Source organism: Myxine glutinosa, chromosome 14 (genome assembly GCF_964187855.1).
Source record: "Myxine glutinosa chromosome 14, kmMyxGlut1.1, whole genome shotgun sequence".
Classification (NCBI taxonomy): Eukaryota; Metazoa; Chordata; class Myxini; order Myxiniformes; family Myxinidae; genus Myxine; species Myxine glutinosa.
The window spans coordinates 63,567,282-63,588,113 of NC_136274.1; the positions used below are offsets into that span (position 1 = coordinate 63,567,282).

At 36.4% G+C, this 20,832-nt stretch overlaps 1 protein-coding gene across 1 annotated transcript in view; it reads left to right on the plus strand.

Moving 5' to 3' along the window:
• LOC137439855 (RING finger protein 17) overlaps positions 1-20,832 on the plus strand; it is a 257,732-nt gene that overhangs the window by 181,349 nt on the left and 55,551 nt on the right. Inside the window, exons 14-16 of the mRNA XM_068136018.2 lie at positions 12,875-13,068; positions 13,265-13,409; positions 13,516-13,675. Coding sequence (XP_067992119.2) covers positions 12,875-13,068; positions 13,265-13,409; positions 13,516-13,675 — 499 coding nt within the window. The remainder of the gene's footprint in view (positions 1-12,874; positions 13,069-13,264; positions 13,410-13,515; positions 13,676-20,832) is intronic.

A 20,832-nucleotide genomic window follows, 5' to 3' on the forward strand; every position in this document is an offset into this window, starting at 1 on the left:
TATTTTCATCTTTGAATGTGATCTTTGAGCCTTCTTTAGGCATATTGATTACCATTGATTTATGTTCACCACAATAATTTGAATGTTTATCTAATCTTTCTTGTGAATTGAAGAAGTTAAGACAACGCAAACAAATATATATTTTATTTGTTCTCTTACAGACTTGTGGTTTTATTAATTTAGCAATATCTTTGATGTATGTATAATGTGAATTTTCGTCTGAATTAAAATATAGAAGATTAATATGAGTTTGTTTACAATTGTCAGAAAGCTTTAAAACCTGAATGTTGTTTGTTTCTGTTAGACCATAAACATTAACTGATAAATTATTCATCTTTTCAAATTTAGGAATATCATTTAAAGTCATCGGAAACTTTAGATCTTTCGTATTTAATGTATTCTCATATTTTTTATAATGAGATACTCTTTCATCATGAAAATGTGGAGGATGTAAGTGTGCTAAAATAGACCAGAGAAAACATTTATTGTCTTTATTTTTGATATTGATAACTGCTTTTCTATTTTTGATAACACTGGGTAAATCAATGTAAGAAGAAGCTTTTAGAGGATCTGATTTAAGAATATGAATGTCTATGTAAATAATTTTTCCTATATTGAATCCACTTCCTACGATTGAATTATCCACATCTTGCTCTTGTTTAATAAGTTCATCATAGACTCCTGATGTTTTAAAATCTTGATATGAAGATATAAAGTGTGGCTCAGTTCTCATGTATGGTGTATCTATAACTCCTTTATCCTTTGTCATTTCTAATTTTACCCCCATATAAAATTTAAGTGGTTTCATTTCTTTTAGTGTTTTTTTAATCAATGTTTGAACAGCAGGTTTGACTATTTCTACAGCATCAACTATAGACTTTGGTTCGGGAGGTTTGAAGTTAAAGATTCGAATCCTGATATGTCTTTTGAAAGCACCATCAGTATTTTTAATAGTAAACAATTTTGACAAGTGTTTGTTAGTTTTAAGATGGGCTTTAAACCCCTTCTTGAGGATGGTTGTTTTACAGACCTTACAATGTTTTGTTTTAGGTGGAAGAGGGGAAAGTTTGTTAAGAATGTTGTATGTATGTTTTGCGGTGAGAATATGTTGTTTATAATATTTTACTTCCTTCTCGCAAGTATCACAATAAACCATATTTATAGCGTGAGAAAACGTGGTGTTTTATATATATCGCTGTGCTTAAAATAAAACACTTTTGAGCTTTACAGCTCCGTTTTATATATATCGCTGTGCTTAAACTAAAACACTTTTTCACTCAGAATCATCGAAGTCATAACTATCACATGAATACTCAGAATCATACTCAGAGTCATCAATAAAGCTACTCTCATAACTATCATTTGAGCACAAACTATTAGTATCATAACTATCATCTGTGTTCAATGAAATACTATCATCACCATCGTCCGAGTTCAATGAAATACTATCATCACTATCGTCCGAGTTCAATGAAATAGTAAAATCTTCACTGCTGTAATGACTCATATTTAATTAGCAGAAAAAACCTTTCCATCTATACCAATATACTTTCTTTCATTAACGGATTCAATCTCTACATTTTTAATATCAAAAGTTATCTTTAAATAATCTCTAACTATCATAGAACGAAATGACATTTCACCAGAAATATTAACATCATTCATTTTACTTAGATCTACACCCTTTGGATTATTAAAGTAAATACAAATTTCTCCACGAGTATTGTTGATGGTCTTATCATTCTTTTTCAAAGTATCGTGGTCAATCACTTTTTCAAGCTTTGAATAAATTGCCAGGAGTAGAGGAGAAACTTTTGTTAGATTTACTTTAATGGATGTCTTTCCAGGTATAGTTAGAGCTCTTCCTTTAAATGAAATAGAGGGGCTCATGTTATTTTCCATAACTGGTTTTACCCAAAAATTTCCATATTTATCTTTGTTCAATTTAACATCTTTGACATATTTTTCTATATCTTCCACCGAAGTAGAGATTGATTGAAATTTGTCTTTTGTGCTTTGAAACATTGTATTTATTAATGAATAAACTTGCGTTTAGTTTAAGTAAAAATTTACTATATAAATATGATAAGTTCTGAAGGATATTTAGAATTTCCAGACTCTCCATATGATAAATTAGAGAATTGTCCGGCTTGTGATAGAATAGGGCTTAATAATGAGGGTTCATATAAACAATGTATTTTCTGTGATTTAATTTTAATTAATGATAATAAAAAATATAAAAATATATATAACTCTTTTAAATTAGAACCAAAAATGAATTACTTTACAAGATTATTAAGAGAGATGAATGTTAAGTATTGTGATGATAATACACCATTTCTTTCAAGGGAAGAGACTATTTGTATTGAGGAAATGTATAAGGGTTTAATGATATTTATTATTCAAAATAATTTTAATGGAAATGTTAATACAAGATACTACATAAATAAAATAATGAATTATTTTGAAATTAAACCCGAACTCAGGATAAAATATAGAGTTTCTAAAATAGCTCAAAAAAAGTTGGATGACTTGTTTTCCAAATATATAAATGAATGATTTTTTACCCGTTTGGGAAAATAAGATAAAATTTAATAACCATAAAAACATTCCAAATTCATTGAGATGTCTAATAGTTGGTTCAAGCGGATGTGGGAAAACCTGTTTACTTTTAAAGATGCTCTTTGGTCCTAATTTTTTAGATTATGATAATTTAATAATTTTTACAAAGTCAAGTTTTCAACCCGAGTATCAACTACTCTCACAGGGTTTTAATGCGGGTCTTAAAAAGGAAGACATTATCGGTTTATTTAAACTTCAAAACGAACTAAATGATTATAATATTGAAGATATAATACAATTATTTTGCGATACACAGAAATCAAAATCGAAACCAAAACCCATAACTTGTATTCTCAGTGATAATACGGATGATATACCTTCACCTCAAGATTTAGATAAATCAAAAAAGAACCTCGTCATCTTTGATGATTGTGTTAATGAGAGAAACCAAACAGTAATGGATAGCTACTATACAAGAGGGAGACATTCTTCTTGTAATTGTATATATCTTAGTCAATCATATTTTCAACTCCCTCGACGCTCAATAAGAAACAATGCCAATACTTTTATTTTATTTAAGTTAAATTCAAAAAATGTAAATAATTTTTGGAGAGATAATTGCTCTACGTTATGTATTAAAAAAGAATTTGAAAATTATATGAAACACACGATTGGAAAATATAAATATATTGTTGTGAAACAAGATGAGATACAAACTGATATTTTACACACATAAATGACAACAATTATTATTTACCTTGTGGGTAAATCTGCTTCTGGAAAGAACTTTCATAAATCTAAACTCTTGAATAGTAAAAATGAAAAGATTGTAAGTTTTTTTTAAAAACACCCTATGATTCGTTTTGTGAGTACTACAACCAGAGCAAAGCGACCAGGAGAAGTAGAAGGGAAAGATTATTACTACATTTCAATGGAGGAACATATGCGATTGAGGAACGAAGGTCAAATATTTGAGGAGGTCTCTCTTGGTTCTACAAAATATTCACATTGTAAGAGTGAGTTAAATAAAGTAAAATCTAATGGTCTTGGGATTTTAGAAACTAATCCTGAAGGAATGAGACAAATTATTAAACAATTGTGTGGTGATGGAGTTAAGATTTTATCATTCGGTTTTGATATCGATGAGGAGACTCAATGCAAACGTATGAAAAGCAGAGATACAAGTATTAGTGAAGAAGAAATAACAACTCGTATTAATACCAATAAAGAATTTGATGAAATATTTAAAGAAAAGGATTTATTTCAACACATTTACTATAATGATGAAGAAAAGGAAAATTTTCCCATTGACCTTTACAATTCATTAAATGATATTTTTCAATACTAAATGAATGCCGAAGAAAGAGAAAGAAAGTTTAAGGAACATCAAGAGTTGGTTTCAAAAGTTGTAAAGCAACAGGAAGAGATAAAGAAGAAACGGAGACAGAAACTAACTGGTGAAGAAGCCTTTGAAAGAAAACAAGAGAAATTTTTTAAACCGCTTTTAAAAACTCAACACCCTACAGTTCCCACGGTAGAATTTACTCCGAAAAAACTTCAAATGCTCAAAGATTTTAGTCAGATAATCAACCCCCTAATTATGTAGTGGAAGCTCTTCAAAACAATGAATATTTGGCAGATTCAAAAACCAGAGCAGGTCTCATTCCAACAGAAGAACCAGCAGTGTTTCATCTTGTGGAAGAAAAGGTATTGATATTTAATGATGAATTGATGTTCTTGAGTTCTACTCAACCAAATGTTAAATTAACTCCAAGATTAATGTTTCTTCTAACAAACCCCGGATTCAGCGGTTCAAAATATTTTGAGGAACCACTTGATATGGAAAGAGAGGAAGATAGGGTATATATTGAGTTGCTAAATGCACTTGATTATGGAGTTTCTGTTGCTGGTAAAAGTAAGAAGAATGAGAAGGAGAAACATTAATCTTGGAGTTAATTTAACATTTGGTTGAGTAGAACTCAAGAACATCAATTCATCATTAAATATCAATACCTTTTCTTCCACAAGATGAAACACTGCTGGTTCTTCTGTTGGAATGAGACCTGCTCTGGTTTTTGAATCTGCCAAATATTCATTGTTTTGAAGAGCTTCCACTACATAATTAGGGGGTTGATTTACCTCCTCAAGTTTCTGAAATAATTCTTCATCATTATATTCTAATTTTCCAAGTTCTTGTTTTGTTATCTGACTAAAATCTTTGAGCATTTGAAGTTTTTTCGGAGTAAATTCTACCGTGGGAACTGTAGGGTGTTGAGTTTTTAAAAGCGGTTTAAAAAATTTCTCTTGTTTTCTTTCAAAGGCTTCTTCACCAGTTAGTTTCTGTCTCCGTTTCTTCTTTATCTCTTCCTGTTGCTTTACAACTTTTGAAACCAACTCTTGATGTTCCTTAAACTTTCTTTCTCTTTCTTCGGCATTCATTTAGTATTGAAAAATATCATTTAATGAATTGTAAAGGTCAATGGGAAAATTTTCCTTTTCTTCATCATTATAGTAAATGTGTTGAAATAAATCCTTTTCTTTAAATATTTCATCAAATTCTTTATTGGTATTAATACGAGTTGTTATTTCTTCTTCACTAATACTTGTATCTCTGCTTTTCATACGTTTGCATTGAGTCTCCTCATCGATATCAAAACCGAATGACAAAATCTTAACTCCATCACCACACAATTGTTTAATAATTTGTCTCATTCCTTCAGGATTAGTTTCTAAAATCCCAAGACCATTAGATTTTACTTTATTTAACTCACTCTTACAATGTGAATATTTTGTAGAACCAAGAGAGACCTCCTCAAATATTTGACCTTCGTTCCTCAATCGCATATGTTCCTCCATTGAAATGTAGTAATAATCTTTCCCTTCTACTTCTCCTGGTCGCTTTGCTCTGGTTGTAGTACTCACAAAACGAATCATAGGGTGTTTTTAAAAAAAACATACAATCTTTTCATTTTTACTATTCAAGAGTTTAGATTTATGAAAGTGCTTTCCAGAAGCAGATTTACCCACAAGGTAAATAATAATTGTTGTCATTTATGTGTGTAAAATATCAGTTTGTATCTCATCTTGTTTCACAACAATATATTTATATTTTCCAATCGTGTGTTTCATATAATTTTCAAATTCTTTTTTACTACATAACGTAGAGCAATTATCTCTACAAAAATTATTTACATTTTTTGAATTTAACTTAAATAAAATAAAAGTATTGGCATTGTTTCTTATTGAGCGTCGAGGGAGTTGAAAATATGATTGACTAAGATATATACAATAACAAGAAGAATGTCTCCCTCTTGTATAGTAGCTATCCATTACTGTTTGGTTTCTCTCATTAACACAATCATCAAAGATGACGAGGTTCTTTTTTGATTTATCTAAATCTTGAGGTGAAGGTATATCATCCGTATTATCACTGAGAATACAAGTTATGGGTTTTGGTTTCGATTTTGATTTCTGTGTATCGCAAAATAATTGTATTATATCTTCAATATTATAATCATTTAGTTCGTTTTGAAGTTTAAATAAACCGATAATGTCTTCCTTTTTAAGACCCGCATTAAAACCCTGTGAGAGTAGTTGATACTCGGGTTGAAAACTTGACTTTGTAAAAATTATTAAATTATCATAATCTAAAAAATTAGGACCAAAGAGCATCTTTAAAAGTAAACAGGTTTTCCCACATCCGCTTGAACCAACTATTAGACATCTCAATGAATTTGGAATGTTTTTATGGTTATTAAATTTTATCTTATTTTCCCAAACGGGTAAAAAAATCATTCATTTATATATTTGGAAAACAAGTCATCCAACTTTTTTTGAGCTATTTTAGAAACTCTATATTTTATCCTGAGTTCGGGTTTAATTTCAAAATAATTCATTATTTTATTTATGTAGTATCTTGTATTAACATTTCCATTAAAATTATTTTGAATAATAAATATCATTAAACCCTTATACATTTCCTCAATACAAATAGTCTCTTCCCTTGAAAGAAATGGTGTATTATCATCACAATACTTAACATTCATCTCTCTTAATAATCTTGTAAAGTAATTCATTTTTGGTTCTAATTTAAAAGAGTTATATATATTTTTATATTTTTTATTATCATTAATTAAAATTAAATCACAGAAAATACATTGTTTATATGAACCCTCATTATTAAGCCCTATTCTATCACAAGCCGGACAATTCTCTAATTTATCATATGGAGAGTCTGGAAATTCTAAATATCCTTCAGAACTTATCATATTTATATAGTAAATTTTTACTTAAACTAAACGCAAGTTTATTCATTAATAAATACAATGTTTCAAAGCACAAAAGACAAATTTCAATCAATCTCTACTTCGGTGGAAGATATAGAAAAATATGTCAAAGATGTTAAATTGAACAAAGATAAATATGGAAATTTTTGGGTAAAACCAGTTATGGAAAATAACATGAGCCCCTCTATTTCATTTAAAGGAAGAGCTCTAACTATACCTGGAAAGACATCCATTAAAGTAAATCTAACAAAAGTTTCTCCTCTACTCCTGGCAATTTATTCAAAGCTTGAAAAAGTGATTGACCACGATACTTTGAAAAAGAATGATAAGACCATCAACAATACTCGTGGAGAAATTTGTATTTACTTTAATAATCCAAAGGGTGTAGATCTAAGTAAAATGAATGATGTTAATATTTCTGGTGAAATGTCATTTCGTTCTATGATAGTTAGAGATTATTTAAAGATAACTTTTGATATTAAAAATGTAGAGATTGAATCCGTTAATGAAAGAAAGTATATTGGTATAGATGGAAAGGTTTTTTCTGCTAATTAAATATGAGTCATTACAGCAGTGAAGATTTTACTATTTCATTGAACTCGGACGATAGTGATGATAGTATTTCATTGAACTCGGACGATGGTGATGATAGTATTTCATTGAACACAGATGATAGTTATGATACTAATAGTTTGTGCTCAAATGATAGTTATGAGAGTAGCTTTATTGATGACTCTGAGTATGATTCTGAGTATTCATGTGATAGTTATGACTTCGATGATTCTGAGTGAAAAAGTGTTTTAGTTTAAGCACAGCGATATATATAAAACGGAGCTGTAAAGCTCAAAAGTGTTTTATTTTAAGCACAGCGATATATATAAAACACCACGTTTTCTCACGCTATAAATATGGTTTATTGTGATACTTGCGAGAAGGAAGTAAAATATTATAAACAACATATTCTCACCGCAAAACATACATACAACATTCTTAACAAACTTTCCCCTCTTCCACCTAAAACAAAACATTGTAAGGTCTGTAAAACAACCATCCTCAAGAAGGGGTTTAAAGCCCATCTTAAAACTAACAAACACTTGTCAAAATTGTTTACTATTAAAAATACTGATGGTGCTTTCAAAAGACATATCAGGATTCGAATCTTTAACTTCAAACCTCCCGAACCAAAGTCTATAGTTGATGCTGTAGAAATAGTCAAACCTGCTGTTCAAACATTGATTAAAAAAACACTAAAAGAAATGAAACCACTTAAATTTTATATGGGGGTAAAATTAGAAATGACAAAGGATAAAGGAGTTATAGATACACCATACATGAGAACTGAGCCACACTTTATATCTTCATATCAAGATTTTAAAACATCAGGAGTCTATGATGAACTTATTAAACAAGAGCAAGATGTGGATAATTCAATCGTAGGAAGTGGATTCAATATAGGAAAAATTATTTACATAGACATTCATATTCTTAAATCAGATCCTCTAAAAGCTTCTTCTTACATTGATTTACCCAGTGTTATCAAAAATAGAAAAGCAGTTATCAATATCAAAAATAAAGACAATAAATGTTTTCTCTGGTCTATTTTAGCACACTTACATCCTCCACATTTTCATGATGAAAGAGTATCTCATTATAAAAAATATGAGAATACATTAAATACGAAAGATCTAAAGTTTCCGATGACTTTAAATGATATTCCTAAATTTGAAAAGATGAATAATTTATCAGTTAATGTTTATGGTCTAACAGAAACAAACAACATTCAGGTTTTAAAGCTTTCTGACAATTGTAAACAAACTCATATTAATCTTCTATATTTTAATTCAGACGAAAATTCACATTATACATACATCAAAGATATTGCTAAATTAATAAAACCACAAGTCTGTAAGAGAACAAATAAAATATATATTTGTTTGCGTTGTCTTAACTTCTTCAATTCACAAGAAAGATTAGATAAACATTCAAATTATTGTGGTGAACATAAATCAATGGTAATCAATATGCCTAAAGAAGGCTCAAAGATCACATTCAAAGATGAAAATAAAAAGATCAAACATCCATTTGTTATATATGCTGATTTTGAAAGTATTTTAGAAAAAATTGATACTGCTTCTCCAGATCCAAAAGAATCATACACAAATAAATATCAAAAACATACTCCTTGTGGTTTTTGTTATTATATCAAATCATCCGTTGGTGATAAATATAACAAGTTAGAGATGTATAGAGGCTCAAATACCCCAGAGGAGTTTGTGAAACGACTAGAAAAAGACTGTGTTCGATTAACCAAGATAATGAGAGAAACCAATAAACCAATGTCCTTAACAAGTAAAGAAAAAAGGGAATTTATAAAAAACAATGTCTGTCATATTTGTGAGGAGAAAATTGGTAAAGGTCTAAAGGTTAGAGACCATTGTCATCTCACTGGTAAATATAGAGGTCCGGCTCATCAAAGTTGTAATATTAATTATCAACTCCCCTCTTTCATTCCTGTCTTTCTTCATAACAACGCTCATTATGATACACATCTATTTATCAAGGAACTCTCAAAGACTTCTGGAAGTATCTCAGCAATTCCAAACACGGATCAGAAATACATTTCATTCAAAAAAACGATTCACACATCTCCTATTACTCATATCAGATTTCTTGATACATTTAAATTCATGGCAAGTCCATTGGTTAACTTGGTTCAAAATCTAAAAGAGTTTCCATGTCTTTCAGAGTATTTTTTAGATAAAGATTTTCTAACACAAAAGGGAATTTACCCCTATGACTATATGGACTCATTTGAGAGATTCAATGAAACACAACTTCCTTCAAAAGAAAATTTCTATAACAAATTAAACAACAGTAATATATCTGATAAAGATTATGTACACGCACAAAATGTTTGGGAAAAATATAACATCAAGAATCTTGGCGAGTATCACGATTTGTATCTCAAAACTGATGTGCTTTTATTGGCCGATGTATTTGAAGCCTTTAGATCTGTTTGTCGCACTGGATATGGATTGGATCCTGCTCACTACTACACAGCACCTGGATTGGCCTGGAGTGTGATGTTGAAAATGACAAAACAAGATTTGGATTTGATAACCGATGTTGATATGCCTTTGATGATTGAAAAGGCAAAAAGAGGTGGAATTTCACAAGTCTGCTCGAGTAGATACGCAAAAGCAAATAACAAATATCTTCCAAATTATGATCCAACGAAAGAGAGTTCTTACTTGATGTACTATGACGCAAACAACCTGTATGGCTGGGCAATGTCTCAGGCTCTTCCTTATGGAAAACTTAGATGGGTAAAGGAAAAAGACTACAAAAACGTTTTACAAGATGTATGTATCTCTACACAAAAAGAATTGGATGAAGAAAAAGTTGGTTATTATTTTGAAATTGATTTAAAGTATCCAGAGGAACTCCATAACCTACACAAAGATCTCCTATTTGCTTGTGAGAAAGAAAGTCCAAAGAAAGAATGGTTGAGTGATTATCAACGATCGTTTGATATAGGTGAATCAACAGAAAAATTACTTACTACATTATATAACAAGAAAAATTATGTTCTACACCAAAGAAATTTGTGACAATATTTATCAAAAGGTCTAAGAGTAGAGAAGATCCATAGGGTTCTAAAGTTCAATCAAAGTCATTGGTTAAAGGGGTACATTGATTTTAATACACAAAGAAGAACAGAGTCAAAAACAGATTTTGAGAAAGACTTTTATAAATTGATGAATAATGCGGTCTTTGGTAAGACTATGGAGAATGTGAGGAAAAGACAAAATATCAGACTATCAACATCTTGGGAACAAGCATCAAAATTAATTAATAGACCGAGTTTTACTCGAGCTGAGGTCTTTACTGAGAACTTTTGTGCGATCCATTTGATTAAAGAGAGTATTGAAATGAACAAACCTATTTATATTGGAACAACAATTCTTGATTTATCAAAGTCATTAATGTATGATTACTTTTATAATAACTTGAGGAAGAAATATCAAAATGATGTTAATCTACTTTATATGGATACAGATAGTTTTATTTTGCAAATTAATACTGATGATGTTTATTCAGACATGAAAAAGGACATTAATATCTATGACACTAGTAATTACAGTCCAGAGAGTGAGTTGTTCTCTTCTAAAAATAAAAAGGTGATTGGAAAGTTTAAGGATGAATTAGGAGGAAATGTCATGAGTGAATTTGTGGGATTGAGGTCTAAGGCTTATGCTTATAAATACATTGTGAATAACGTTGAAAAAACTGATAAGAAGTTAAAAGGCATAAAGAAAAATGTCATTAAAGAAACAATAAACTTTAAGGATTATTATAACTGTTTAACAACAAAGAAAGAAGAGTTTAGAAAGATTAATGGAATAAGAAGTTATAAACATAAATTATATTCAGAAGAGGTGAATAAGAAAGCATTGGGGGCTTTTGATGATAAGAGGTTTATTTTAGAAAATGGAATTGATAGTCTCCCTTATGGTTATATAAGTATATAAGTGATAAGTTAAAAAGGGGGGTTAGGGATTTTAACGGGCTACCGCCGCCTTTTTACTATTATATAAATGATAGAACCAAGTACCAACCAGACTAAAGAGTGGAGGTGTAATCAACCTTGGTATATAAATGGTAAACATAACGAATGTGAAAAATATCAAATAGGTATAATTGAAAAGACAACTGGTAAAAAAATTTACAAAACAAATAAGAGAATTAATTTAAATACCGGTGAATTGGGTAAAAAAGATGGAAATATTTTTGAGTGGACGGAAAACTTTGATGGTTGCCAGGAAAATATATACTTTAATTTAAAAATGGTATGTGGCACTGGAGGCGCTCAAACAAGAACATTGAGGGAGGTTTACCATTTTATCTTAGCTCAGTTAAAATATCTTGAGAAAGAACCAAGCTCAAACATATTTTTTGTTAATATATTAGATGGTGAAGAGAGTGGCAAGAGAATTAAATTATTTCCCACGCATAAACAAATATTTGTAGGGTCGTTGTTTGAGTGGGCCAAAGATGATTCACCAGATGATATTAAGAGTAAAAGGTTAAAAGGTCCATAAGGTCAGAAGGATCACAGGTTCACACAGAAGGACCATTGTTTAAGTGGTCTAATGAATAAGGATAACATGTCAAAAGGTTAGAAGGTTCGTAAAGAACAGGGTGAGAGAAATAGAGGTGTTTAGGGGCAATGAGGGAGGGAAAGAATTAATATGGAAGTGAATGGGTCAATGTTTGAGTGGGTCAAAGATTAATCTGCCAGATGATATGTAGAAGAAGGATGATAGGTCTATAAGAGAAAACAAATATTTGTAGTGTTTGAGTGGTCTAATGAACAACATTAAGGATAGGTACTACAGACAAAAGGTTCATAAAGATGAGGGTGGGAGAAATAGAGGTGTTTTGGGACAATGAGGGAGGGGAAAATTTAACATGTAAGTGAATGAGGATTTGCGGTGTCCCAGAACCAACATTATTACACTACTGCTGACGACACCACAAAAGCTTCTAAACCTTTGGTTCTGACTGATACTGCAGAGTGGCAGTGTAGAGGCTGTGACACTACATTTTATGGTGAGTATTTGTGTCTTTCACAGATTACAACTAAGCCAGAAGTTTCATTTTCACTTAAATACGTACCTGTATGTGTCCATATATACTGTATATGTACCTGTATATCTACATGCATTGTACATGGTTTTATTTTCAATTTTTAACAGATTGAGGCCCGTCTGAGCTGAGTGAGACGATTGAGGCCCGATTGGAGAACCAATCCAAAAGACCATTTAAGCTTTGCAGTTGGAATTTTTTTACACATGTGATGGAGAAGGGTGTAGTTGTCTGTAGTTAAGTCTGCATTTTTCATCTTTATAGAGGTTAGACTTGTGGGGATTTATGTTGCAAGGTTTGCTTTGAAAATAAACCAGACCTGCTTGAAATTTCTGTGTACTTTGACGTTTTACCCAATCGATTGATCTCTGGATCAGGGAGAGTGGAGTGAAGAAATTTGTCAGGAGCTCAGACGTTTGTGTATGGATCGAAGCCGAAGTATCTCCGTTCTTTGCCTGGGCCGCTGTGACGAAAAGCTTCAGGTTGATTTACTGCTTCCACCACCCTCGGCCTTGAAGGGTGCTCTGCCGACCTCGATAAGTGCCGCCTTTGTTTCCTGTGGTTTCGCCTGGTATGTTAATCCCAATCGATTAATGGAATGAGACTCGAGAATAATTTTCAGAGTGAAGTCTTCAAGACAATTTTGTTCCTAGCATCTACCAGCATTTGTTTTTCTGTGACTGACTGCCTTTGATTATACAAGTCACTATCCCTTTTGGAATTTGCTTTGGGTTTAAAAGTGATAATGATACGGTGCTCTATTCCAGTGTTTGCTCGAGTGAAGCCACCAATGATGCAGTTAAGGACATTGCTCAACTCAAATTCTACCCACCTGACACCCTTCCGATGAATGAGCTGATCTTGGTCACGGTGTCTTTCATGGAAAGTCCCTCGTACTTTTCTGTGCGACAGGTCTGCCTCCCATGTCCCCTCATGAGCACCTTGAATTACTGACGAGCAATGATCAATCCATCCAACCTACCTTTCTAATCACCACACTGTATCCCTTAACCACCAGGGAGGTGTTTACCTTCGCTACCTGAAAAGCCTTATGAGCGCATTGCAATATGTGTACTCTTCCTCGACGGGCCCCAGCTGGGAAGTTTTCTGTCCTACGCCGAACACACCCTGTGTGGCCCAGTTCAATGGCGGTCTTTGGTGCCGTGCTTTCATTAAAGGTTTCTAACAGTGTCCATTTATTTTGATAACATGAACAAATGAAAAGAATTTTATGAACTGATACATGTCGCTTTCCATGAATTCGCATGTTACATTCCACATTTTATATGATGCGGGGAAACCTTGATGACGGCTGCGTTTTTATTTATTTATTTATTCCTCGAGTTTAAAAAAGGGGGAAACCTGCATGTTCATACTACAAGTACCACTTTTAATCAACTATGCCAATTGTTTTGTACATAAGAGCGTACAATGGTATTAACGCAAAATGTTTCCATTCTTTTTTGAAACTGAAGCTTATGATGCAAGTGCATCGTGAAATGCATGCTCTTTCCTGATGATATAAGGAACTCTGATGAAGGAGGAGGACATTTGTCAATGTATCTGTTTATGAAATTTATCTCAGACGGGAGGAGAGCATAAGGCCATCACCCGGTTTTTTTCTTTTCTTTTCTTTTTTTCTTTTTTTCATCACCTTTTTCTTTTTTTATGTACTTTTTTTTTTGGCCTGGGGTGCGGGTTGATGAAGTGTTTTAAGTTGAGTTGTAAATAAACACCGACGGCACATTCACTTTTTTATGAGACCCTTTGACAGACATCTCAATCGCTACACAGGTATTTGTTGTCCCCCGTCGGACCGCGGAGCAAAAGGGGGACTATGGTTTTCCCCTCCGTCCGTGTGTGCGTGCGTTCGTGCATGCGTCCGTGCATGCAAAAGCGAAGGACCGAATTCTAATTTGGTGTGGGTGCAACCCACGTCAAAATCCAAGATGGCCGCAGCCATGTATGTCTGAACCTTCCTTGTGAGTGGAATATCTTGAAAAATTAGCGAAGTACCAACTTCTAATCTGGTGTGTGGGTGTATCTAAGCAGAAGAATGAATGAATTATCGTTTTAAGGCCATTTTCCCCGCTAGAGCGGGGGTTAGGCTTGCGGGCCCCATGACAATCATGGTTCCCTGTTTTGAGGCAATGTTTTTATGGCCGGATGCCCTTCCTGACGCCAACCCTTGGTCACGCTCCTACGATGCGCAGGGATACGGTGTACCTATTCTAACCCGGGGTACACACGGGGATCATTCATCCCAGTAAGCTGGTACTCAATTTGCCGACCTCCGAAGGATGACAGGCTGAGTCAACCCCCCTGGCATTAATTCAGCGATTGACCGGGATTCGAACCCAGGATCCCAGGATCCTCGGATCCCAAGCCGGCACCCTAACCGCTAAGCCAACACCATGTATGTCTGAACCTTGTGAGCGGAATATCTTGAAAAATAAGTGAAGTACCAACTTCTAATCTGGTGTGTGGGTGTATCTAGGCAGAATGAACAACGCTATTGAAAATTGGGTCGCCACGTCAAAATCCAAGATGGCCGCCGCCATGTATGTCTGAACCTTGTGAGCGGAATATCTTGAAAAATAAGCAAAGTACCAACTTCTAATCTGGTGTGGGTGTATCTAGGCATAAGGAAGAACGCTATTGAAAATTGGGTCGCCACGTCAAAATCCAAGATGGCCGCCACCATATATATGTCTGAAACTTGTGAGCGAAATATCTTGAAAAATAAACGAACTACTACCTTCGAATCTGGTGTGGGTGTATCTACGCATAAGGAAGAACGCTATTGCAAATTGGGTCGCCACGTCAAAATCCAAGATGGCCGCCTTGCGTCTTCCACTTTGTCAACTCACATCACTTCCAACGACGGGGGACCTAGGCGTAACGCTTGTTCACAATACCTTGGCTAAATACCAGTCCTGCCCATATCGTAACGTATTCAATTATTCGAGGTAACTATTAGGGTACCTCACGTTTGTCATGATATATGATAAAGCTGCTTACCTCTATACAAACTCTTACCTCTATTTTCATCCATAATTTTGCTAATGTACGATTGGGTGTCAATCCGTGAAAATTGTGTGCTGGAGAATTGGAGTCAGATTTATGAAACTGGAAATCTGTATTATGGTGTGCATAGTAGATACCGTGCATGATTAATTTTCAGATATATCCATATATCAATATAATTATTTAATCTTGTTCGTTAATCTAATTTAATTACTACCCCAATAAAAAACATTCTCTTAAAAACCAATGATCAAATTTCTCTCTCAGATCTTGTTAGAAATCAGAGCTGAGCTGGCAGGACGGCCTAGAGGTACGCACACTCGCCTCAGAGCTGTCTCGCCTGGGGTTTGAATCCCGACCCGCGTTAAACTGTCATCCCAGTGTCTCGCAGGCAGAGTGAGGCATCAATGTGTGTGCCCACCTTTGGATGGACTTTAAACTTGGCGCCCTGTATGCCAGTATTGGTTGGTGGACGTTAAAGATCCCACTGTGCCCTTTACGAAAAGTAGACGAGCTATCACTTGTGCCCTGAATAAATTCCAAATTGATGCTCTAACCTGCAGGGGGGAACTGCATCAGTGGTGCCGTTGCCTTCCCTGCAATGATGCAACCAGTAGCCACATGCTGCATACAAAATGATGAGTTGTCAAGTAGACTTGCAGAGGGTGTGACAAAGCAAAGGTTGTATTTCCACATGAGATTAAGGTTGGAATTGAGGTTTGACTTGTAGTATTTTTCTGAAATTGCATACAAAAATGTTGATTGAATCTTGTATCAAATGATTTTTATTTTTACCCAAATACTTGAAAGGGGGTAGGCAAGTGTCTGATCTGATATTAGTTCAACACCTGGATTAGTTTTGACAACATTCCCCATGTAATGCCTGGCGCAATGATTCATTCAGTCAACAACCTTGTGCAAAAATGCTGAAGTTTCAGATACTGTTACGCGTATGTACGATAAACGCTTTTGTGGCTAACATGCTTTACAGAATCGCAAATCATGTTATTGAAAAGTCTCTTTTGTACAACGCTATGCTACCTTTGTCTGCTACTTTTGATGCCTGTTACTTAGTGTTGTCTATACCTTTGTGTGTATAATTTACCTGTCACCCTTTTTTTCTTTTTTTGTATACTGAATCGAGGCTCGTGAAAGAGCTAAGATTTACTTCACAAACAAATCAACCAGACAAACAAAACACACAAAAAGAGGGAGCGGAAAACAAGATGGGGAGAGAAAGGGAAGCACACACACACAACATTTGAGAGCAGAGAGATGTGCGGAAGGGAGAGGGCTTTGGGGGAGGAGGCGTGGGAAGGGGGGGGGGGGGGGAGAAGTATAAAACCCAAGGACACCAAGGACCTCCAGGACAGAAGTTGGCATTTCAAAAAAGTGGAATTGGGGTGAAATTAGCGGGGGTAGAAAAGATCAAGGTTTTGGATGGGGGAAGATAAGAGATGGTGGTGCACAGCTGTTTTAAAGACCTGGAGGGTGGAGTGGGATTGAAGAGAGTGAGGGAGTTTGTTCCAGAGGTGGGAGAAAAGAGGAATGAAGGAGGGAAGGTGAGCAGAGAGTCTTGATTTTGGCAGTTTGACCATAAGAGGGTTGCAGGCAGATCTTGTGCGACCTGTAGGAATATTTGCGGGACAGAGCCCAGAGAGAGCTGGGGGGGCAAGGCCAGAGAGGAGTCGGTAGAAGACGGAAATACCACCAACCTGCCTGCGGTGAGTGAGTGAGAGGCCCTTGGAGTTAGCTTCATCGCGGGAGATTCCAATGATTCTGAATGCTTTGGTTTCAACAGCGTGAAGACGAGCTAGGTGTGAGGCAGGAGCACCAGCCCAGAGGGGAGAGCAGTGTTCCATTGAGCTGCGGATGAAAGCCTTGTATGTGGTGAGGAGCTCATGTGTGCCAAGGAAGGACTTCGCACGACGGAGGATGCCCAGTCGGCGACTGGCTTTGGAGGCCAGATTTGAAATGTGGTTTTCCCAGGAAAGATCATGGCAGATAGTGAGACCCAAAAGCTTGAGTGACAGAACTTCTTGGAGAGGATTATTCAGAAAGTGGATGGGAGGGTTGTCCAGCCGGTCTTTTCGGAGAGACATCGTAAGAGTGTGAGATTTGTCAGGATTGAAAGACATGTTCCACTTGTTTGCCCAGTCTGTAATTTTGTCCAGGTCTGCAGAGAGTGAGGAGGCTGCAGACTGCCGATCTGGGGGATGAAGAATGGAGCGACAGAGAGTAGAGTCATCAGCAAAGAGATACAGAGGATTTTCAAGAGTCAGAGAGATCATTGATGGAGACCAGAAAAAGCACAGGGCCCAGAACACTGCCTTGTGGAACTCCAGCCTGAACAGGAAGAGGAGATGAGAGAAACCCATTCAGGGCCACACGTTGACCGACTAGAGAGGAAGTCCGCCAGCCTTGCGTGGAGATTTCCATGGATACCAAAAGAGGAGAGTTTGGTGAGCAGAGCGGGGTGCCAGACCGTATCAAAGGCACGTGATATGTCAAGGGAGACTGCTCTAATTTCCTGTTTGGCATTGAGGACCTCCATCCATTGTTGAGAAAGCAGAAGCAGCATGTCCAGAGTAGAGTGTCCAGGTCTGAAACCAAATTGATGATCAGAGATCAAGCCATTGGAGAAGAGGAAAGATTTCATATCTGAAGCAATGATGGATTCCATGACCTTGCTGATAATTGGGAGAAGGCTGATTGGTCTGTAGTTGCTGGGAGCTGTTTTTGCACCTTTTTTGTGCAAAGTGGTGATGTTGGCAGATTTCCAAGCAGATGGAAGATGACCTTGAGCAAAAGAGAGGGTGAAGAGAACAGAGAGAGGGAGTGAAAGAGCGGAAGAACAGGATTTTAGGACCCGTGGGCTGATGCCGTCAGGTCCAGTTGCAGAATCCGAGTCGAGGGTTGACAGAAACTTTTCCACCTTGTCAGGAGGAAAGGACACAGAGTCCAGGAGCGACTGGGTACGGTGGGTACAGAGAGGGATGGGTTTGGGACACAAGATTTAGAGGCAAACACAGAGTTGAGGTATTCAGCTTTTTCACGTGCGGAGTCAGCCGTGTGGCCATTTGAGGTGAGGGAGGGGATGGAGGGGGAACAAACACCAGAAACAGATTTGACCAGACGCCACCAGGATTTGGAAGAGTGAGACAGATAAGAGAGTTCGGTCCTGAGAACGGAGAGATATTGTTTCCTGGCTCTCCTGAGGGTGGACACACACTTGTTTCGGGCTTTGTGAAAGGAAATGAGATTTCCTTCCGTTGGATTTGCTTTCCAGGAGACGAAAGCAAGTTGTTTCTGGGCAATAGCCTCACCACAAGATTCCGTGTACCATGGACGGGAGGGAGGGTATGACAACAGAAGACGAGATGGGATAAATCTGTGCATGAGAGAGAGCAGTTTGCTTTGGAAGAATTCCCAGGATGAGTTGATGTCAGAGGCAGTCGAGATGGGAGACCAGTCCAGATGATTGATGGCTGCTTGAAGACCGTGCCAGTTGGCCTGAGTGAAATGCCAAACTCGTCGACGCTGAGGAGGCTCTCTGAGAATGGTCAGAGAGATGTCCACTTTAACAAGCACATGATCAGCCCCTATTGATTCTTATCTTGTCTTTTTGATTCTTGTCTTATATATATGCCGTATATCGCTGCTGTTTGTTTTCTTGATTCTTGTCTTTTTGCAATTGTTGTTTTCATGTATTGTTATGCATTATGTTTTCCACTCTGTCAAAGCGCCTTTGGGCTTCTGGAAAAGCGCTATACAAAATAAATGAATTATTATTATTATTATTATCAGAAGAGCCGATTGGAGCAGAAGAAGAGCAGCAGACATTTTCAGGGAAGTTAGTCATAACCAAGTCCAGAAGAGAAGATGCTCCGTTGACTGAAATCCGGGTCGGGAAATTGACAGATTGTGTCAGTCCCAGTGAGTCACAGAAGTCCTTTGCTGAAGAGCCATGGCTGGTGAGAGAGGTACCCACACCCAGCCAACTGGCATGGTGACAGTTGAAATCACCACATATGAGGAAGAGAGAGAGTTGGGATGGGTAGATAGAAGTTGGTCCATATTCTCAGACAGCGAGATGTAGATGGAGTCATCACTGTTTGGTGGACGGTACAACACACATATGAACAAAAGGTGGGAGCGAAGGGGAAGCTGTAGCCAAAGGTATTCCTGGGGGTGAGGTGGAGAGAGGGCAGTGCAGGGCGAGTGAGGAAGAGAGTTTTTTATAAAGATAGCAACCCCACCTCCAGGACGAGGCTCAGGTCTATCATAAGTAACCTGGGAGGGGAGGAGGGAGTAACCTGGGAGAGATACCAAGGAATCAGAGACATCATGAAGGAGGAAAGTTTCTGCTAAGCAGATCACGTCTGGTTTGTCAGAAGCAACCTGTATGGAGAGATCAGTCAAGTTTGAGCGAAGGCCCCGGATGTTTGAGGTCCATACTGTTAAAGAAGAGGAAGGGGGAGCATCGGATACAGAACAGGGGGGGGGGAGCGGTAGGGTAAGATGTGGAAGAGGAGGAAGAGGTAGGGAGAGCTGTTGCAGGTGTGTCAGAGATTACAGAATAGCTTGGAGAAAGGGAAGAATGGGGCGGACAAAAGGTTTGATGGTGATTGGGTGAGGCGCAGTGAGGTGTTATTTGAGGAGGGGGAAGAGTGAGGCAGAAGGTTGAGGGAGATGAAGGTGAAAGTTGGAAGGGGGAAGAAGCGGGGAGGACGCTTTGAGGAGGAGGGGTGAGAGGGGATTCTAGGAGGGGAGGAGCGAGGGAGAGTCTCGGAGGGGAGGGGTGTGGGGGGAGATTTGAAAGGAATGGGTGATTGGGAAGATTTGGAGGGGAGGGGCAAGGGGGGAAGATTTGAAAGAGATGGGTGATGGGGATGATTTGGAGGGGAGGGGCAAGGGGGTAGATTTAGAGGGGAGTGGTGATGGGAAATGGGATTTTGGGGTGATGGGATTTTGAACAGTGAACGATTAATGGGAAACGAACATTTATTGCAAAATGAGTTTCTTGAGACATTCGAGTCAAAAATACGTTTGAGGACGCTGGAGGGAGGATGGAGTGCTGGAGAGTTTAGGGAATGAATGAAAGATGCACTATAAGAGATGGAATTTTTTTTTGGAATGAATAGATTTGGTGAGCAAGTCAAAAGCATCCTTTTATAGAAGAAGAAGAAAAAGGTGTTATAGAATATGACAGAATACAGGTCTTCAGGGGACAGATGAGACATTTTTTTAACAACGTGATCACAAACAACGTGGTCGAAGAACGAACGAACAAATAAGAACGAATAAA